At 28.9% G+C, this 23,442-nt stretch overlaps 1 protein-coding gene across 2 annotated transcripts in view; it reads right to left on the bottom strand.

Moving 5' to 3' along the window:
- Nucleotides 1-23,442, bottom strand: part of LOC118189723 (uncharacterized) — a 60,563-nt gene that overhangs the window by 24,677 nt on the left and 12,444 nt on the right. Inside the window, exons 5-6 of one of the 2 annotated variants that reach the window (XM_035360383.2) lie at nt 16,742-16,921; nt 7,919-8,071 (exon numbers count right to left, since the gene is read on the bottom strand). In XM_035360383.2, the coding sequence (XP_035216274.1) occupies nt 7,919-8,071; nt 16,742-16,921 (333 nt within the window). Of the gene's footprint in view, nt 1-1,540; nt 8,072-16,741; nt 16,922-23,442 lie in introns of those variants that run through there. The other variant, XM_035360382.2, reaches the window with a different exon arrangement.

Genomic DNA, 23,442 nt, shown 5'->3' with positions numbered 1-23,442 from the left:
GACAGGCTGTTGGTAATCTGATGTACTTGGTTGTGGCTACTTGACCAGACATCTTTTGTAGTATCATTTTGTTCATTGTTTCCAAAAAGGCTGGTCAGAGACACTGGTCGATTAAAATAGTCTTAAAACATGTTAAAGGAACAATTAATTTTAGAATGCTCTTCCAAAGAGCCTCCAAACCTGGGATTATGGAAGCAAAACTGATATACTGATTATGTGAATGACCCTAGCCAAAATTACAGTCAGTGAGTGTCTGGCGTGGTATTTAAATCTAGTGATGGAACTGTCAGCTGCACAAGCTGATGCTAACAGCGTGTTTCTTTAAGCACCACTGAAGCAGATTATGTTGCAGCTAGTGAGGCTACCACGGATGTAATAACTATTAAATAAAATTAATTAAATAATAATAAAATAAAATAAATAAAAATAGCTATTTAAATAAATATAAAAATAAAAAAGTGCTATTTGAGGACACAGCTCTTCTGAAAGTAACCCCACCACAACAGGTTAACAATGCAAATGCTGTTCGCCTACAAAAATCCAGAATATCATCAAAGAAATACATAGATGTTAGGTATATCTTTATATGTGATAAAGTTCTAAATGGTGAACTTCTCGATCATATCTCTGGTAACGAACAACTTCCTGATATTTTTACAAAATCATTGCCAAGAAAGCGTTTTGAAACTCAAGAACTGCTCTTGTTATCATGAATATTAATACACAAAGTGAGTTCAATGGGAAGTGTTAATACTGCGAGCTCAAATTTATTTTATGCTTTTGTTTTAATATTGTTTCCCTGAAATGTATTTTACCTTTTCTTATATTAATATTTGTTTGAATGTGCTGTATTGAATTTTGTATAATTGATTTGGCAGCAATGTATCATAGTAGAAAAAAAGCACTCCTGAAAATGAAAGGTAACCTTACTTCTTGTTAACACTTCGCACATTGGTAGATGGTAATAAATGCTTTCCTGATAAAATGTGAATGTGATTAATGTTAAATAAATTGAACTCAATATAGCTCTGCATCCCTGATTTGATAATACTTTAAGAAAATTTAATCAAAAAAACTAAGCAATTTAAAAGAAATGTGTTGCAGGTTGGAGGATTTTTTTTCTTTCAAAATTTATTATGTCTGTTATTGATTAACTACAAGATTTAAAAGAAATAAACACAGTTTTTTATTTCTGTTATTATTACTAGCTAATCCGAAGAAATTACACTAGCTGGACTTATTAAAATCATTACATATTTTTTTCTTTTTTACAATAATTATTTTAGGCACACAACCAGCTACTAATAAAAACAACTGAATTCTTGACACACACAAAAAAAGTTACATAGCAGAATAAAAATATAAATATTCAGTTTAAAGTTCTTATTTTTAAAATTTCGTAACCAAACTTTTTGCATTTATTCTGTTCTGAATGTTATATTCCTAATTTAGTCGTATTAACTAAATTTCAATATTTAACAGCCTGAATTGCTTGTCTTGTTTTGTATCTTCATTAGCAAGAAAAATCAACACATAAAAATAAGAAATTATAATTTTATTTTCGCTTGATTTAATATTGATCACAGCATATATTCTTTGCAGTCAAAATATATGATTCTTAATTGTGTGCATATTATGTAATTCAAAAGTATAATAACTCTAAAAATATTAATATACCATGATATATTTTGCCATCGCCCATAAATATTTCGTCGCATATACCATCCAACTTGATCCATAAAAATTTTTAAATATATTATAGATGAATTACTGTAAGAATTAGTATTAAAATAGTTTATAGCAAAATATTGATTAAATTTTTTTCAGCAAGTTTTTTGTTAATGTAACTGAAATTATAATGTGTATTTTATGAATAAAAAGTAAATAAAACTAGAACTGCAGTCAGTCTACTACCACATCTACATAACAGTTCTTCCTTTCATTTAACATGGAATTGAAAGAATATGCTGAAGAAACAATTATTACACGATTACAAGTCCATCTGTGCATTCATATAGGGAAAGGCTTCAATCAGCTTAAAAAACACTAAAAGCATCATCAGAGGATTATTTAGTATCACATATTTTTAAAATATAGTGGATTCCAATTTTTATGAATCTTCAATTTATGAACTGTTTGTTTTTATGAAATCACACATTCTCTCTTTTTACAAATACATTTTTTCACTGTTTATCTTTGAATGCTAAATCTTCTTCAGGAAGAAATATAAATTTCCCAAAAATGGTTAAATTTTGAAATTTTTCATAATATTTGGACCCTTTAAGTTGGTAAAATAACGGGGATACGAATATGCCTTCACAATCTAACATGACAAGAAGGCTTCGTTGTACGATTGCATCAGCAGTAAGTCCTGCTGGTATAGACCTTATTGGTATCTTTGAAATAAAATATCCATATTTGCATATTTTTCAAATTAAACACAAAATATAAATAGTTTCTTTGTTGAGACATTTTGTTTTCCTAATGCTGTTAAGTAAGAAGGAGGGGAAGGAAACCTTTTTTCGGGAAAAATAACTAAATTAAATTTTAAAAAGTAAGTATAAATAAAACAAATCTGAAAAGGTTCAGATAACCCAAAAGGGCTCTTTTAAAGTTTAATACAGCTTATCAACACAGATTTATATTAGATCAATGCACATTTAAACTAACATGGGCTAACATAGGAATGTTATATATCTTCTGCATATATAAAAAGTGAAAATACATAATGTAATTCTATAAAAATATTTTTAAATAATTTGCTAATTATTAAGAGATATATTAAATATAAAAGAATAATATCCTTAATGCTTTTCTATTTGGCAAACAAACTCAAATGAAAGGTGAAACAACACATTAAACAGAAATAATGGAAAACCATTATTTCTGTTTTCATGTTTCAAGAGTACAACAGCACTTTTCAGATAACAAGTCTATGTTCCTGAGACTTGAAATAAAGTAGAAAGCTTTACGGAATTTTACTATGAATTTTACCATTATAGAAGATTTTAGTTCTCTGCAGAAGTGGTCATGTTGGAGGGACTATGTTCAATACACCACTAGAAATAATGATTGCGTTTTCCATAAGGTTCATTATAAAAATAAAGTGATTTTTGAAATATAAATATTTAAGTAAATTAAAAAGTTCCTGAAATTGATAATCAACTCCATTATGATTCTAAAACAACAAGTGCATAATTACATGTATATGCCTCAATATAATGCTTACAAATATATATACATATAGCATTCTCTTGGTAAATTTAAAATTTAAAAAATTGGTTAATATCAATTTCTGATTAATTTACAAAATTTAAAAAATATGTTAAAAAACTAATATCACTTTTAGAATACACAAAATAATTTAAAAAGTCAATTTCAATTGATATCAGTCTCCAAAAAAATTGTAAAATAAAATAAAAATACATATTCAGAAAAATATACCAAATTTAAAAAAAATCAAGTTTGCATAAACAACTTTTTTAAATACTTATACCTGCCTTATGTTCACAGATTTATCTCAACCCAATAATTGCATTTTTTGAAGACATTAGTTTATATAAAGGTATAACTAACATTTAATAGCAAAAATTATATATATCAGAAATATTTGAGATTTTAAAAAATGAAATGGAAAATGCTAGTATAAATATTTGTAAACCTACTTTTTTCACAGGTTCAACAAACAAAACAATTATTAAGAACTTACTGTTAACTAAAGCACATAAATGATTTAAATAAATATTATGACACTGAATATTATGACATTTAAGGGATACCAAATTAATACAGAATTTTAAAAATCAGAAAGTTATTTGTGCCAGTTTAATCAAGATCAAGGAGTAACAGCAAGTACAGTTGATATTCAAAGAATTATAACTTACAATTTTTAGAAGTTATTATAAATTAAATTCGATAAATACACAGTGAAACATTACTTTTTTTAATTACAGATAATGCTTAAATAAATAAAAATAAAATACAGATTTATTTATTACACCATTTATCATGGGCTAAATAAGCTCATTTACTTCTAATAATTAATCTGTACTACATGGTTTCAGATCATTTTGAACTTCTATTAAATGATCATTTTTGAAATAGTGAAATTCAATAATAATATTTGCTTATTTTCTTAGAAATACAATCTTTTTTACAGTAAGTATCTAAAGGTTTCACTTTTATGTTATTAATGAAATTAAGATCACTATACTCACATATACATACCATATATATGTAAAGAATAACTATTATTTGCATACAAAAATATAAGTATACAGTGAGTAATAACTCATTTAAAACTATGTATGTTGAAAAATTTCACTATTATCGAAAAAATGCTATATTTTTATAGACTTAAATATATATTTTCTCATATTGAAAATTTATGTGAAAAGTAGAAAAAAATGACACAGTTATCTCCAAGGCCACTGATTGAGCCTCCCGTGAATTTTGGACATATCTTAAACAATTATAACAAACAATCACATTACGATTTTCTTATTTAACATACATTAAAACTGCAAAAGAGGGGTAAATTGCCTTATTTTGGATTTCTGGAATTTTCTAGTACCGCAACAATGAGTTACATTTAAAGGATTTCAAAAATGCATTTTTACACTAATTTTCCTATATATATATATATATATAAAGAAAGAAAGAAAGAAAGAAGACTGAGAATTGAGCTAAAATTATTCATTTCGAAGACTCCTAAAATGTAATGATGTGTCATAAGAATAATTCATTCAGAAAACAACAAACACAAAATAAATTCTGCATTAGTTACCTGTAAAACTTATTTTATTTATGGTCAATCAAAAGTGCATGTCAAATTAAACATTCAATACTGATTTTTCAGCGACTCTTAGGGAACAATATTTACAAATATTTTATGTCTGATGCATTACCTGAATGTCAGAACATCAAGTAATTTCTCAAAACTGTCTTTATTTTGCTTAAAAGAACTAGATTAATGAAAGTTATGGGCAACTAATAAATGCTTGAAAAAATTACTATATGTATTAGGATATACATGAAAGTGTAAATACTTCACCATAATGGTTTCTGAGCTATTTTGCACTACTATCATTATTCACTTCTAAATTATTCCTAGAGCCCTACTCATTGCTTTTTCTTTTAGATATATATAAATGAATATTAGTCTTCAAAAAATTTATAAATCAAATAATTAAACATTAGATAAATTAATATAACAGTTAAGTTTGACGCAGGGCTAGGTTTAATTTTTAACTGGTATGTGGAATATTTCTATATAATTCAAATGCCAAATCTATTAAATCATTAAAAAAATAAAACTTTTTTTATAAAGCCTGGAAAATGTAACCACAAAATATAAATGTACTTTTTATAAATACTTTTTAAGTATAAATATATAATCAACTATTCACACACAAAAAAAAAAAAAAAAAAAAAAAAAAAAAAAACTCTCAGTTAACATAAAATTTGCTCAATAGTTTTCCTGGCAGTGAAGATACATATGATATACCCCAGGCAAATAAAAAATGTTGTAAAAGTAAAACATGATTGTTAGGTGCTTATAGGTTTAAAGGTGCGCATTGTGTTACCATGTTTACAAATCTGCATGTAGTTCCTTTTTGGTCTGTCAAAATGGTCACTAAATACATAATTCACAGAACGTTATAACTGACATGAATATGCAATTTGCAACTTTGCAAAATGTTAAATTGTGTTTTGATATTTCTTTTAATTTAAAAATTCTAATTTCAGATAATAGGGTGTGCATAATGATGCCTTCAGAAAATAATGATCCATGTCTTTTTGAATCTCATTTGTTCAATTGCATAATATGTATTTTTTTACAATGCAAAGATAATATAATTTCATTAAACATGGCATACATACTAAGTACTTTAGCAATATAGGAACTATAATAATAATAATACTTGCAAGATATGTAAATATATAAAAAAATAAGTAAGAAAGCCTAAAATTTTCATATTCATACAACAACAATGATATTATGAAGTCAAAATTCAGGATCATTTAACTAAAGCAAATATTTACTTTGTATCACTAAAATAAGAGGAATGTTTTAAGGTTTAAAAAAGAAGGGTATGCAATAAATTTTTTTAAAAATTCTAAAAATGTTATAATTTACTTATTTATTTTGAATTTAAAACGGAAAAGAAAAAACAACAAATGGATACTTTCAAGTAAGTAACACTAAGCTATTACACATAACTTATCATGTAATTAATCAAAATAAAAAAAAGTCTTAAACTTACAAATGAATATCAAAAGAATGAAAAGACTACAAGGGGTTTTATTAAGTTAATAAGAATATATGTAAATGCAGATTAAAAATGACATGTCCCGTTTTTAAAAAGTGATATTAAAATTTTCTGTTAATTACAACAATGAAATCTTTAAGCCCATATAAACTGAACTTTTCATAATTTATATGAACTGCACTATAAAAATAGCACATAAGTTTTAAAAAAAATTAACTGTTAATGAAAAGCTTGATTAAACAAATATGAGTTCCATAAAACTAAAATGTAGATAATTTTACAATGATAGCATGATAAAAGAATTTACAGTTTATATTTGAAGAATACAAAACAGAGCTTTAAAAGCATTTAATAATAAACAAAAGTTAATGAAAAAGGCATATGCAGTTTAATATAAAATTTAAAATAATAAAATATTGTAAGTTAATTCACTTCCTTTACACTACTTTAATTATTATTTGAAGGAAACGAAGGTTCATTAAGCAGATTTCATTCAAATTCAAGAAATAGCAGTTTAGAATGCACAGCACTGAGAGTCATAGAAAAAGCCATTTATAGAATCAAGAAATTAGAATGTCTGACATATTTAACCTTTTACTTATAGTTGAATTATTCTAATTTAAAGACAAATTCAAATTACTAATCTGGTACTTAAATGAATGAGAAAAACAATGTTACTGAATATTTAATTTAAATTGGAATATCTGCATTTCGGAAATGTGTAATGAACTTCAGGGTGTTTATCATCCAGGGAGCTACAATGCAATAAAGATCTAATGAACTATGTTAACAGACAGAATATCTTTACAAGTTATATATGCTTCCTTCCTTTTAAACTTTTGCATTCTGTATATTTTAGATGTTTCGCTAAAAAATAGTTATGTAAATGAAATATATAGATACAGATATAATTTATAAATATTTATAAATCAATTGAAAAGCTATTAGAAATTAAAAGCCTATTTTTAAAATGTTATTAAATGTGGAATTTATTTAATGTACGTAATGTAAAGCTGAAAAATTATGAACAATTTTGAAAAATTGACAAATATTGAAAAAATTTAAAGATTTCACTGCAGAATCACAAAATTGTTAAAAATAAACAAGATCATAAACATTCATAAGATACAATCACCTACAGACAAATTTAAGTATAGTAACACTTAAACAGAACTAACACATGCATTTAACATAAACTAGTTCAGTAAAGAGTAATAAAAAATAAAAGCATGATATAAACTATTTTTAAAAAGTCTAACATATTTCAACTTAAATAACAGAAGTTAAAAAACAAGCACCAAAATTTAATTTTATTTCAATAAAAGCATTATCATCAAGAAAATATATTTTATCACAGATATTTATGAGTTACTGGTATTAACTGAACAGATAAATCACCACTTATAATTTTAAACATGAAATTTCAGCACTTTCCTGATTACAGTGCAAAATACGTAATGATACCAAAAATTATTAACATGTTTAACTAATTTAATGGTAAAGTAAATAATGTTTATATAATCCACAGAAATAAAAATTAAGCATTTAAGGATGTGTATATCACCTTAATAGGAACAAATGCTAAAGCAAGGTAACAAATATAAAATGGGGAAGGAATTAGTAGTAAGTACTTCCAAAACTTAAACCTTTTGTGCGTTCAATCATTATTTTTTCTTTCTCAAAATCTTCAGGACTAATAGGAGCAAATCTGAGAACTTGGAATTCTTCTAACTTTTTCTGTCCTTCTTTGTCTTTGTGCATATTAAGTAAACAATTGGTAATATCAGCCTTCATGGATTCTAAAACAAACAAACAAATATATATATATACATGGTACAAAGGACTTTCAGAACTTAAATCCAGTACTAATGCAGCTAAGATTGCTAATCAAAGTAATTACAGAAATAAATTAAAACTTTCCTGGATGATTCTGTAAAAGCATATTAAAAATTAATAAAATGTAAATAGCATTGTGAGAAAAAAAAAAAAAAAAAAAAGAAAAGATAACTTCTTAAAGCTTATGGTTAAAAATTACTGTAGGTGATGGCTGATAAGGAAACACATATAAATGAAAATTGTAAAATAAACAATTGATATAGCTAATTGAATAAATCCAGATTAAAATTTTCAAGGGAGATTCATCTAAAGTTCTTTCATTGGCTAACATCAAGGAGTCCCATAAAAAGCATTGTCCTTCTCAATAACCAACTTTTTTTCTATCATACTAAGTGTGCTTTCAAAAATCAAGAATTTTATTCCTATGCTTTTTAGGAAACTTTACACTTGAAAATACTAATCTGAAATTAATTATAACTATTCCCAAAATAAAAGCTAGACATATAAACTGTACTTGCTGTTTCATAAAAAATTCAAATGATCCAATTATGGTTAAGTTTGCCGTAATCTCAATATACCATACTATACCATACCATACCATACCAATTATGGTTAAAAAAATGGTAAAAATTCATAATTTTTTAAAACATACTGTAAAAATAAAAGCATGATAAAAACATTCTAGATTTATAATAAAGAAACAGATAAATAATTATTCAATCATGTCTATTATATAGTGAGTAAAACATAAATTATATTAATACAATGGCCAAAAAATGCTATGTACAATTTTTTTTCTTGAGGATAAATATCTTTTGCATTCTTTATAGGGTTGCTAGTGAAATGAAATTTTAAGTTTACCAACTGGTGAAATTACTTTTTTCAGCTCTCTGCCAACTTCTTATGTTGGTGCATTTTATGATCTTGAAGGAAAATTTCTGCCATATTTTATATTTCTAATGTATATATATATATATATTTCTGCCATATTTTATTTTCTAAGGGAACATGGTTGTTAATGAAATGTAATACAACTTATCAACTGGAGAAAAAGTTTTTTATTTTATTTATTTTATTTTTTTTTTACCTAAAATTTTGGTGACTTCTTATATGTTGGCGCTATTTGAATGAAAAAAAAAGTTGCAAATAGTGGACCATAAAAATTATTAAAAATGATAAAAACATAACAATCTGCATGAAAAGTTTTGGAAAGAGGAAATATGTAAAAGAACAGCAAACGATGTACATGACTCCTCATACACCCATAAATATGAATGGCATCTTGCACCAACCTTTAAACACCATAATCATTAAATTTAATTAATCACTTTTTTACACTGATTACACCCATTCAGCCACTCAGTTTCTTTTCACTTGTTGCTTTGTTCTGATGATATTTCACCTTTTGAAAGTCACTAGGATAAAGAATGGAATTTTTTATGTAAACAGTGGTTGTAAAACTTTCTCTTACTTCCTTCTTATTTCCAATTTACCACTGCAGAGCGGCCAAACCTTGAAAACTTCAAAAAAGGAAGATTTTTGCAAGAAAACTATGAAGTTTTTTAACTGTGTGCCACCACATTTTCAAAGGAACTCAAAATTGACTCTAATGTTATAATGCATGGTTCAGGTTATCAAACTATTTGTAATGCAATTCTGATGTAAAATATATTAGCATTTAATTGGATATTCTGAATTTATTTTTTGGCTAATTTCATTTTTTAATTTTCTTACATCCTTACTGAGAAAAAATTCTTTGGTAGTGAAGAAAAACCCTTATTTATCAAAGTACTTTTAAATACGATAAAAATAAAATCAATAATTAATGTACATAGCATTTGTGTGGGTAAACTTGCTAACATAATATATAACAACACAAAACAAGAATTAGTCATTGCTCGAACCTTCATATAAAAATTTACCAGGGTTCATACACATTTCAGTACACAGAAATTAAGCACTTTTAAGGACTTTTAAGGGACCATTAATGAAAAAAATTAAGAACCTATAAGCAAATAGGAACTGAATAAATTCAAATAAAAATATTATCTATGCCTGAACTTCACTCTTGTAATACCATCCCAAAAAATACAGTTGTAAGTAGGATGCACTATTATTAAACATAATTAACATAATTATTAATAAGTTTCGGAATAAATAAACTTTATGAAATAGCGTTAAATATTTTACACTTATAATAGTTGAACATATTTGAAAGAAGATAAGTGACATTTTATTTACGTTTTACTAACAGTTAGCTTAATGTTGAATTTTTTTTTTTTTTTTAATGTCTCATCTTGTCCCATATTTACTCAGTCTAGAGGTTTAAATAGCAGGTAGATTTTATGTCAAGTGGCATACGTTAAAATGAGAAGTAAAATAATAATCAGCATGATTTATAACAAAGACTGGCTGTTGTCACCGCTGCTGTCTGCCTAGAGAGAGACCTACTGATCAGAACAAACCTGAAAGACCTGATCTAGGCACTGCTGGCAAGTTTTGAAAGTTAGTTGGGCTCTGTCTGATGCAGTTAGTGTTTTAGCTTTGTGTAGAATTCCAGGGGTTATAATGCAGTTAATATACTTTAACGTTCCAATAAGCCAAAGTAATAGAGTGACAAGTTGTTTTGTATTATTTCAAATCTCACTAAATGCAATGAATAAGTTTTACATGAATTTTACATTTTTCAGTTTTATCTTGTGACCATGGTAAGGATAAATGAAAAGTAATAACTCCCTTTAAACTATGCAGAGATCATTTTTAAAGGTAATAAGTTAGTTATAAGTAATTTAATTAAATTGGCTAGTTAGATAACCTTAGTCATTATGGATTTACATGGCCACTATAATTTTTTTAACAATATTTGTTTAAAAAGCCCTATAAAAATCCCAATCTAATAAAGTTGCATAGTTTAAAATATATGTAATTTATGACATTGATTCTTAAATGATATTAGGATAATTACACATTAAAACCTTTATGTTTTAAACATTTATGTTTTGTAGCAAAAACACTCAACAAAAATATTTATTTGCTCTTTTAATTTGAAGCCTTCCCAGATATTTTGACTGATTTATATCAATTTCCTTCTTTTTAAGCATCCTTTCTAACAATCAGAAATTTGTCTCAATACACAAACCAATGTTTCTGCATGCTTTATCTCCTAACTTGTCAACCTCTCCACAAGGTACCTATGAGGGTTTTATTTGATCTGGTAAAAGTTAAACAGTCCAAAATCCCCACACAGACATGAAGCAAATTACTGTTATGTCTGAAAGTAACTACAAAGTCAGACAAGCCTCTTATTTAAAAAGAACTTGGAACATAAACGCATGTTCTTATGCTATCAAAATCAATTACAGCTTATGGTGATGTTATTAAACAAGAGTCAAATTCAAACTAAAAATGTGGACTCTAAGACTATACAATATAATTTTAATTTATGCTGGCTCAGTAACTCTATCATCATAACAAATTCAAATGTCAGCAATGATAATCCAAAGACGAATAATTACAAATGATCAGAGCTGGCAAAAACTAATGCAGTGAACAAGTGGAGATCAGAAACACACTCTGTCTTACAAACCAAACCATTGAAATTGAGGTCCAAAAACCTCAATTTCAAAACTGTCTAAGTGATTTACATTCTGGGGAGGAAATCAAAATGAGAAATTATAGTAAAGGCTGAATTTATAAACAACTGGGTAATTTACATAATAATAAATGTACATATATTTGAAGAATATATTTTTTTCTCTTTATGTATTCAGTTTCTTTCTTCCAATGCATTGCCTTTTCATTTTAGAATTTCTGGATTTAAAGATTTCTATTATTCTAAAAAACTAAATGCATTTAGAATGTATAGAAAAAGCTGCTAATTTTATTTCTTTAGTCATATGAACATTCAGATGAAATATGAAATAAATATGGTAAGGGCCAGTTACAGAGCTGGTGTGGCAGAATTTTAGAATTTAGTGACACACCGAACAACAAAGTCTAGAAATGACAAAACTTTAAGAATTTAGAGCAGGCACTGGAAGCAGTAGAATTTAGGATCCACAGAGATTGCATCAGGTGGGAAAATGTCTAGCGCCAACCCTGTGTATGATGCATTAAGACGTATTAGATGAATCTTTTAAACTGCCAGTTTTCAATTTCTTTATTAATGAAAAAATTCCTTTTTATAATGACCGTCCATGTGATAAGATTAGAAGCACTTTTGATATTTTCCATGCTTGTGGCTAGTAAAAAGTAGGGAAAATAAGGGGAAGATAAATATGTTAAGAAAAAGATTTTAGTATCAGAAGTAAAATATTCATACAGTCAAATACCAAAAATCTGCCAATCTGAAATCCGCCAACTCTTGAAATCCGGAAATCTGCATTGCCTCTCAAAATATAAACATTCAGTTTATAAGTTCCGGAAACCACAACATTGAGTACGAAATATCGAAAAAAAAAATACTTACCAAATAATGACGTCATAATTACTGAATAATAATGAGCCATAACGGAAATACCAAATTATTGGCATCATGATAAAAGTTTTTTTTTCCTCTAATCTGTATCAAGGTAAGAAAGCAGACAATTTACTCAACTCTTCTTTCAAGTTCACGATTCACATTGTATTTTCTGAGCTTTGTTATTTCACGAGATTATTTAGTGCTGCCTTTTTTTTATTCAGATATTTTGTAGATAAATTAAGAATATTTTTTAATTCAGCCCTTTTTAATATAATTACAGGTAAGAAACACACTCATGATTTTACTGCTTGCAACGTTGAAAAACGTAAACACGTTGCATTGATGGTAATACGAAAAGTGCAAATTCTGCAAAAGATGGAGACTGGTGCTACTCCTTGGTTTATAGCAGAATCGTATGGAAATGCGATACGATTGTGTACGATATACAGAAAAATAAAGAAAAGCTGTTGAAATTTTATAGCAACAGTGATTCTAACACCGAATCCGAAACCGGAAATCTTTGCATAAGGCGAAATCGGTAAACCTCGATGCTGCGTATATATAATACAATGAATAATATAATCAATTTATATATGTAATAATAATTTAATGCATATAATAAGTTATTGCAATAATTTATATAATAATTTAATTAATGTATCTAATATGCCTTATTCATTTTGCACTTTTAGTCTGAATATTATGATTTATCTTTTCTGTCCTGAAATCCACACAACCTCTGGTCCCCAAGCTTTGCGAATTTCTGGACTTTTACTGTATTATGTTTTCATTGTTCTTCTAAATGTTCTCCAAAAAGTAAGAAATTCATCAAAAACGTTCTGTAAAATACATCCATTACATGTTAATACCAGGGAGACATTTTTCATTTTGTCACATTTTTCTGGAATCTTCTAGAATCGCGGGTCTATAAATCTTGCCTTCAAACGCTTCTAAACTTTCCAAGCTGCAATGTCTAAAATTCTAAAGAAAAATTATGCCTACAAATTCTATAACAGCAAAAAGCCAGAAATATTTTGGGAAAAAAATCAGAGGGGAGAAGTGTAAAATTAATTTTATAGAGAAAACTTATGCATATTCTGAGAATACTGAATATTCTGAGACAATAACATGGAAAAAACTTTTACCATAAAAAAAAATTAAAAAGAAGATATTTTTAATTAATTACACAGATATTTTGCTTTTGCTAAGAACTGTTTCATAAATTGTGTTATAGCATTATACCTTGTTTATTTTTCAGATTCAAAATATTGTATAATAAATGGCCAAAATGAAACTATGTAATATGACAGCAAAAAATAAAAATGTTTTATTTTAATGTTATTTTTTAAATAAAATTTCAATATATTACCATTATTATAATGAAATTTATCAATGTTACAATGTTTTAGAAAAAAATCGTTGAAAAATTCCCAGATCTCTGAATTAAAAATTTTCTATAGAAACTGACCTCAAAATCGCCAAAATGTTGATAAGTCGCCAAATTTAGAACCATTTAATAAAAAAAATTCACATCCCTAAAAGCTAAAAGTTGTTTAAGAGGTCTTCATTAGAAAAAATTGAAACAATTTCGAAATGTTTAAGCTTCATTTCTTGCTCAGAAACTCAAGTATCCCACCATTTATATCAGAAATAGGAACAAATAACAATCTATGAACCCATCCAAAATATAACCATATTTATAAGTGAATCATCAAAAATATTCCTCCAAAATGCTAATTCACACTAAAAATGGCAGTCATAAAAACAAACAGAAATTTCTGTTGATTAAAATTAAGAACCTTCTACCCATTTTGGCCGAAATTAAGGATTTTTAAGGACCAAAAATTGATTTTAAAAAACCTAAGGACCGTAAGAACCCTGTTTACAAATGTCTACAGTAGATTAAGCCAACTCAGATCAGATGAAATTTGATAAGTAATACATAATAAGGAGAAAATACAATTCAGATGAAATAAAATAAGAAAAATTTTTTTGAAAACCATTACAGATGGGGAAGTGGCATTTGCTTAATTTAGTTTAATTAATTTCATTTATAGCTGGAAAACATTTTTCTTAGAAAAGACAGAAAATTAACAACCGGGAGATATAATGAACTACCAGGAGATTTAATGAAAAACTGGGAGTCTCTCGGAAAAACCGGAGATTTAGCAGGTATCCACTATAAGGAAAACCTGAAACAAGCATAAACTTATTGAAACTTTCTTTGAATTGAGGAACTAGGTCTGAACATTTTTTTCTCTTTGTTTTCAATAATAAATAGACCTTTTTTATTGCAGTCATTTAGGTAAACGTATGCTTCTTCACTAGTTGTAATGTTTTTTTTTTTTTTTTCATTTATCTCCTTCTAAACAGATTTCACATAATGTTCTACAAATAGTTCTGCATTCAGCCATATGCCTCGGCAAAAGCTGGTGAACATTATGCTTTTTTAATTAGCAAATCTTGATTCAGCCTTTTTTTAAATCTTTGAGCCAGACTTTTTAATTTGTAAACCTTGGTTTATTATTTTATTTATTGTTGCTACACATGTATTTAAAGACTTCTGGTCAGTGGATTTTCTCTTTTTACCAACAATTAACTTCAGAAATAGTATACGAAGCAATATGTAGCTCTTTCAGGTATTTGTTTGGATTCTTCTTTCACGCAGAAGTAATAATAATTGATTATTTTTCTTTTTCAGATTAATAATATTGCACTTAGAAATTTCAATATAATGCATTTTAAAATATTTTTAAATCATGGAATAGGAATATTTCTCTTCAGAACAAAAACATATTCTTCAATCCACAGCTTTCTTACATGCAACATTTTAGTAGAAGAATAAATTTAAAAGTAGCAGTGATATTTTTAATTTCAAATAAGAAGCTGTTGTCAGAAACTTTTATTCCAAAACATTTGATTTTTTTACAATTTTTCATCGAAATTGTTCTAAACATGTGTAAACACTCTCTATAGTATAGAAGAGAAACACGCCAATGTGACAATTAAACCGCAATAACAACCTTGTACTTAGCGTACATATGTTAAAACACTCCATCGATTTCGAGAGCAGCTAAAGGTCCCTCCTCATCAGAAGAACGAAATTACTAGAAAGGGGAAAAAGAAGAAAAAGCATTGACAAAGGAGTCTCAGAAACACGTGGTCGTTATCAGCACACATGTGGTCGTAACCAGATTTTGAATCAGATTTGGCCGCCTACTTTTACCGAGCCAGGCTATCTGATCAAATGCAAACAAATCAAGGAAGTCAAAAAATAGGGAGCGAGGAGCAACTGCACCTTCACACACCAAGACTGAACCTTCTGACTTATTCGAGGTTCAGTCTAGGTGCATGAAGGTGCAGTGGCCCCTCACCTGAACCTTCTGACTTATTCGAGGTTCAGTCTAGGTGCATGAAGGTGCAGTTGCTCCTCACTCCCTATTTTTTTACTTCCTTGATTTGTTTGCATTTAAGTCTTTGTGTTATATGTTTGATCAGATAACCTGGCTCAGTAAAAGTAGGTGGCCAGTGAAAATCTGATTCAAAATCCAGTTATGACCACGTGTGTGCTGATAACGACCACGTGTTTCTGAGACTCCTTTGCCAATGCTTTTTCTTCTTTTTCCCCTTTCTAGTAATTTTGTTCTCCTGATGAGGAGGGACCTTTAGCTGCCTTCGAAATCGATTCAGTGTTTTAACATATGTAAGCTAAATACAAGGTTGTTATTGCGATTTTAACTCTCTATAGTGTTTATCAGTTAATTATAATATTGGTTATTTCTCTCTGCTGAGTATTTTAACTGCTTAGGATTAAGCACCATGATTTTCCATTTATTAACTTACCCCTAGTATTAGCTTAATCAATCAGGAATCTATAATATTTGTTACCCAATGAATAAAAACTAAAATGCTACTATAACATTAAAGTTAGTATAATATATATTTTCTGTATATGTATCATATGTCTGAATTTTTAACTTTTATTACTGCTCTTCAGACTCTGCCATACCATACAATGCTTCAGTTGCCCACTATGTTATAGCAGCTTTCACAATGACAAATATTCATCAAGTGACATATACATTCAAAAACTATTAATGGTTAATTTTAAAAAAATTCTGAAAACCGAATTCTCTAATACTTTATGAATAATAAAAAACAAACTAATTACCAGGTAAGTTGTAATTAACTACAAATGGATATGGTGGTAGCATTCCCCAAGAAGTCAACACTTTCAAGTCATCTGCAAAATGAGGATTCCTATCAAGGAAAAGAGCCAAACAATTTGCATCAACTGCTGCAGCATCAACTTTCTTTGCTATAACCATTTTAATTGATTCCAAATGTGATCCTGTATAAATAAATATTTCTTAAATAAAATACAAATTTAAATACATTCTTAAATAGAATACAAATTTAAGTATGATCTAAACATTGATTTCTTTCACAATATCAAGAGTTCAGTTTTACAGTGCATTCCAACACAATCTGCAATGTAGAAAGAAATGCTGAACTAGTCAAGTAAGCAAACGAGTTCACAATTTAAATGAATTTATTATTATTAATAATTTTAAAAAATAATTAGTTCCTTATGTAGTACAAAAATATTCACATGGGACTTAGAGAAATAAGTATGAAACACAATACACAAAAATTAACAGTACAAGAAAAATTAAAAAAAAAAAAAAAAAAAAGAAAGACACTATAATTTATGAAGGATTACACTAATTTACAATGAATTTGCAAAAATAGTCAAAAGTACTTCTCTCAAAAATAAACTGATGAAAATTAAGAGGCCAGTTAATATAATATTTTTAAGTGCCAGTTTAAAGGTCTTTCTTTCACTGTCAAGTTTGGAACACAGAAAAAGTACATGTTCAACATTTTCCTAGCTACTGATGCTGCAATCACAAAAGGTCTCTAGACCTAACCTAAATTTGTTTTAAAATTTCCATTGCCAGTACAGCGTCATTTCATAACTTGTAAAAAAATTATGACATGACAACCTCATTTTGATGGAAGGGAAAAATCTCTCAGTTAAACTCCCTTTATTTGAACTTATGTATTCATGATTCCATGAATTCACAATAATTTTATTCTTAATCTTCTTATAAAAGGATTTAGGAACATGAGAAAAATGTCAATATCAATACATTCATTCCCAACAACATCCATATATACATGAACAAATGTAAAAGCAATAGAATAAAATAAAATTTAAAAAAAAAAAAAAAAAACTTTTTAAGTAAGTTGTCTTTGAACCTTAAAGATTCTGTTATTAGAAGAAATACATTTTAGGGTCTCCAAGAATAAAAGGAAACTGTTACAAGTTAGGAAGTCCAAAACATCCTTATTTTGTTCAGTGATCCATTTGATGGCAAAATTTAAACACAAGAGTTCAGCTATAAAAATTGTGCATCCATCTCAAATTCTAAATTGAAAATACTCAAATTTAAAACCATTTCATAAGACAACTTTGTCATGAATTTTACGGCCACCAGTACAAGTTACAGGGAAATCATCTCCGATTTTAATGTTCAATTGAATCGCATTAACAGTCTTTATGAGCTGTAAGGAAGAACAGATGGAGCAAAACACAATCATAAACAGAGACAGAAGCAGCAGAGAGATTTTCCTAAAGGCAAAAAGGCAATATTATGAAGAATGGCAATGTCAACTAGAGAAAAACAAGACAGTGCATAGACAGACTCATAACTTATGTTATTATATCCATAAAAGACCTGTAGAAGTATCCACCTCTGAATACATTGCAGATATTTTTAACTTATCTTCCTCTTAAGCACCATATCCCAAACTCTAAAGCTGTACATTATGAAGGGTTCAGTTCTTTCCTTATAGATAAGCAAATGTACATCAACATTAACCCTTTCCGGCATGCTACTCTTTAAAGTTGGAATTTTACCAAAAAAATTTGTAGGCAGTCTATTTAGGCCTAAGAGAGTATGCAGGTATAATTTGACAAAGATTGCACAAACCATTTTTATTTTGTGGGTGTGTCTGAAGCGAAGACACTGAGCTGCACGAGCTGCGATAGGTGAGCTTTGCTGTGAAGGACGTATTATAGTAAAATACTTTGATTTAAAAAAACAGTAGAATCTGATCTCTGTAGCAGATTTAGCCTAACCCAGGGTGCATCTTGGGGGAGGCCTGCTACTCTACATCTCCCCCCAAAAATACCAGGAAATAAAAGGAAACTCTCATTACTTCAGCAATGCCAAGGCCTCTCCGAGCTATTTACACAATTTTAAAATTTATAAGAAAAATAATTTAAATACTATAATATTTACAATTAATTATTGACTAGAAAAAATAATTATTAAATATATATACAAATAAAAATCTACAGAAATCAAAACTAAGCAAACTACACATGATGAAAGCAAGAGAAAAAAAAGAGTCTGCTCTCGCTGAAAATCAAATAGCTAAGTGAAAACAAAGCACTGGGGTCTTCAAAACCAAAAACAAATCTAAATAAATTTGTGTTCTCAGCCTCCCCCGTGTTTGAAGCATGAGACCAGATTCTGTGACACACCCCCACGTCACAAGTGCTACCAGTACTGTGTGTTCAGTCCAAACACACCATACACTGAAGGCTTCATTATATGCAATATTTCAAAGATAAAAATTAGAAGTAATACAGAATAGGCAGATTAGCATACGAACAACAAAATTATATAAGATTTTTTCATTGATATTCTTTACATTTAAAACAAATCTGAAACATTTCTTTGAAAATCAGTGTCTTTAAAAACAGAATATATCTCAACGTTAATGATTTGCTAATTCAGAAGTCAAACAACAAAAATCAGCGTTAATTTACAAAATTTTCACAGGACTAGTTTCGATGGTTTTAACCGAACCATCATCTTCAGCTGCAAAACCGCAAATGAACAAGATAGGAAATAATGTTTAGATAAGATAAGAAAGCCTGGACAAGAATAAGCAAGTGGCGCCATCTGTTGGCGAAACCAGAACTAAAACATAATTTCTCTAAAAGCCGAAGGCAAATTTGGATTGGAATTAGGATCGTTAACTAGAACAGAAAGATTTCTATGAATGTGAAATGCCTCTATAAAATCCAGTTCTCCAATGGAAGATGCCCTTTGAATAATCTTGGCAGCAGAAAAATTGAAAGTGTGACCCCCGGACCAACAATGCCGAGCAACAGAAGACCCCTGTGCCTCCCCCTTTCCAACATATGCCTCATGTTCTTTGACGCGAAATTTCAAGGCTCTCCCAGCCTGGCCAATGCAAATTAAAAATTCTGTTGCTCGGCATTGTTGGTCCGGGGGTCACACTTTCAATTTTTCTGCTGCCAAGGTTATTCAAAGGGCATCTTCCATTGGAGAACTGGATTTTCTAGAGGCATTTCACATTCATAGAAATCTTTCTGTTCTAGTTAACGATCCTAATTCCAATCCAAATTTGCCTTCGGCTTTTAGAGAAATTATGTTTTAGTTCTGGTTTCGCCAACAGATGGCGCCACTTGCTTATTCTTGTCCAGGCTTTCTTATCTTATCTAAACATTATTTCCTATCTTGTTCATTTGCGGTTTTGCAGCTGAAGATGATGGTTCGGTAAAACCATCGAAACTAGTCCTGTGAAAATTTTGTAAATTAATGCTGATTTTTGTTGTTTGACTTCTGAATTAGTATTTATTCGGCGTGTTATTGTGTCTTAGTTAATGATTTGCTTGTGTGGTGCTGCCATCTATTATTCATAAAAGAGATTAAAAGTAACCATTAGTATAGTTTTCATGATATTTATCAATTATTTTCAGTGTCTAAAGAGAATATTTTTGGTGTGTTCACACCGAACACACTGTACCAGTGTGGTTAATACCATTCATGTTGTGTGCAATTCAACATATTTCATGCTGTAATTTATTATATTACTCTGATATGTAAACTAGACATTGCTTCCAAGAAAATTTATAGTTAGGGAAAACTCCAATATATTTCATTTGCTGTACCACAGCCAATGGTTCCATCGAGAAATAAATGAAATTTATCATAAAAAATGCTTCACTTTTCAATAATTATGACTCTAGTTTTATTTGGATTATAGTCCAATTTAAAACCTTTTGATCAATCGGAGGTGAGGTTTAAAGTCTCCTGTGCAAAAAAAGCAGCAGGAAGATCTCTATTCTGAAAGCAAACCCACATATCCGCAAAAGCTATATTTCCACAGGCAAGATTTTTTAAGCTTTGAGCTTTGATTTATTTTTATCATTAATAGTAATAATCTAAAAAGTAGGCCCAGAAACTGAGCCTTGACGGCAACCCCTTCCAAGTAAAACCATGCTGATCACCAGAAAGTCTCCTTGGTGCAGATACCAGCAGATTCTGTTGACAAAAAGTTTTTCCAAGCACCTATCTAGATTAGGAAGTAAGCTTATATATCTAACGTTATTCAAATAAGGAACACTAGACTCATTGCCTTTAGAAATAATATCACCTGAGCATGTTCCCAAATACATGAAAAAATGCCAACATCGAGATGAACATTGAAAAGTTTATACAGAACAGAAGAAACTGTTTAATAATTTCATTTGATATAAAATCAGGACCAGGTGCTTTATTTGATGCTAGCATAGAAATAATTGTGTTAACTTCATCACAGGAAAAAAAGACAACCAAAGAAAAATAAGCGGTACACACAGCTCACTGGTACTCCTTATGCAAGTGATTATCATTTTCCTCTGGATCAGAAGGGAAAGATTGCTGAAGTACAGCATTTACTGTCTCTCTAGAAAAATCATTGTCTCTCCCCTAGATATATGAATACCAGTTATTTACATTTTTTTCATAAATTATCTTATAACACCATATGTATAAATTTTTTCCCACACAAACGAGTTCCATTTAAATGAGTTTGTATTGAAATTTCTGCATTTGAAAAGCATATGCCCAACACATATGTTCTGAAATATCTTCCTCTGTAAAACAATATTGCAGAAATTTTCTAAACATAACAAATGTATCTCTTAAGTTAGTTATTTCAATAAAAAAGAACTAAAATTGGTGATGGTGAAATATGCTTCTGCTGTTGTTACTGTGAAGAAGGAGCATGAGGGGCAGCTGCTGTTGTGAGGAAGGCATTGTTGCTGTTGAGAAGATTAAGGGGGGAGGAGGTTGCTGCTGGGAGGTAGGCTGATTCTGTTGCTGAGCAGGTTAGGCTGGAAGATCAGGTGGGCTACCATATGAGGCCATTTGAGGTTGGGGCTGATTATCATAACCATCTATGGAGACATTTGAGTTGGCTATGAAGGGCACTGCTGTTGTTGCTGATTGTCCAAAAACAATCAACACACTGGTAGTTCTTATTTAGATGAAAGAACACTGTTACTATGTGATACGAATCCAATAATATCTAATTAAAAGCTTACCAGTAGGCAACAATGTTGGCTAAAATCTATTCAAATGGCATTTTGTTTTTATTTATCATTTGCACCTTTCTGCTGGAAATACCAAGATATATACCTTTCTAAAGATATTTATTTAATATGTGTTGCCCTATAATGGAAAAGATCCATATTATCTATTGCAATGTATTCCAATTTCAATAGCATTTCTATAAATTGTTTATTTAAGCCTATTCAATACCATATGAAAATATAAGATGTTAGTGTATATTTATTTAATTTGTATTTTATACATAATTCACAATAATTACTTATAATGAGCACAGATAACAAACTTTCTCCATTAATATCCCCCTTCAAATATATAGAGTGAATTTGAAATTGCAGCCCCAAAATATAATAATACAATTTTCCTGAAATTTATAGACACAAGTAGTTAGGTAACACAGAGCACATTTATTATGTCAAAGAAAAAAATAATAATTTAATATCTGTAAGGGAAGGTAAAAACAAGAAATGGATCCACCTTTGTAGGTAGCATGCTTCACTGCTTGTCACAATTAGAAAGCACACAAATGACATACTATAATGTCTTGGATATTACCTAAATTTGCTGTTGTTTGAAGAGGTTCTTGGTTGAGCCTGTACATCCTATTCAATGATATCTTGATACTTTTATTAGGCAATACATTAAAAAGTTTAGAAACTAGATATTTTCAAAGGGAAACCAATTTAAGAGCATGCTATGTTAAGACAATGGTTTTTCATGCATATCCGTATGAAATGTTTGCCAAATGTGGATGCACATTGTCCTGTTAAAATATAGCACTACTTAAAGTGCTACATACTCTAAGCTTCCTCTTACCGATGATGCAAGAAATTTTTTGAATACACTAATAAACAGCTGTTAAATTCCGAACAATATGTGTCAAAGGAAACTTGTTAGCATTGCTAATAATTCCTCAGAACTTGTTAGCAGAGAACATTCCTCAGAACTTGTTAGCATAGAACATTCCTCAGAACTTCACATTACCAATCAACAACATTTACTGGATTGTTTGATTTTATCACACTCATATATATGTATCTGTACATCAATGGAGTTGAATATGATGCCCTTCAATTCTACATTCCAAAGCACTTGTACAGGCAACAATCCAAAAGGAGCAAGGATGGTTAAGTGACAGACTGAACAATGCCCATGCAATTCTATTTCAATGAGGCAAAATAGAAATATTTTCCAAATCGTAACTGAATGATGGTATCACTAATAAAATATCTACAGAAATAACTTAGACTTAATAAATGAAATGAACATTCTCCTCTTTACTTCACACCCAGCAGAATGGCTGTGGGTATTTTTTTAACTATTTCTAAGCATATTTCTGGGCCTATAAGTATTTTCCAAATATAATTAACCTTTATAAACAAAACTGAAATACAATTTGATTCATACAACATTTCATAAGCCACTTACTTGATAGGTT

This window comes from Stegodyphus dumicola, chromosome 9, assembly GCF_044657685.1.
Source record: "Stegodyphus dumicola isolate Sdum_Otavi_A_Nest chromosome 9, ASM4465768v1".
Taxonomy (NCBI): domain Eukaryota; kingdom Metazoa; phylum Arthropoda; class Arachnida; order Araneae; family Eresidae; genus Stegodyphus; species Stegodyphus dumicola.
This window is presented reverse-complemented; position numbering and strand designations above follow the sequence as displayed.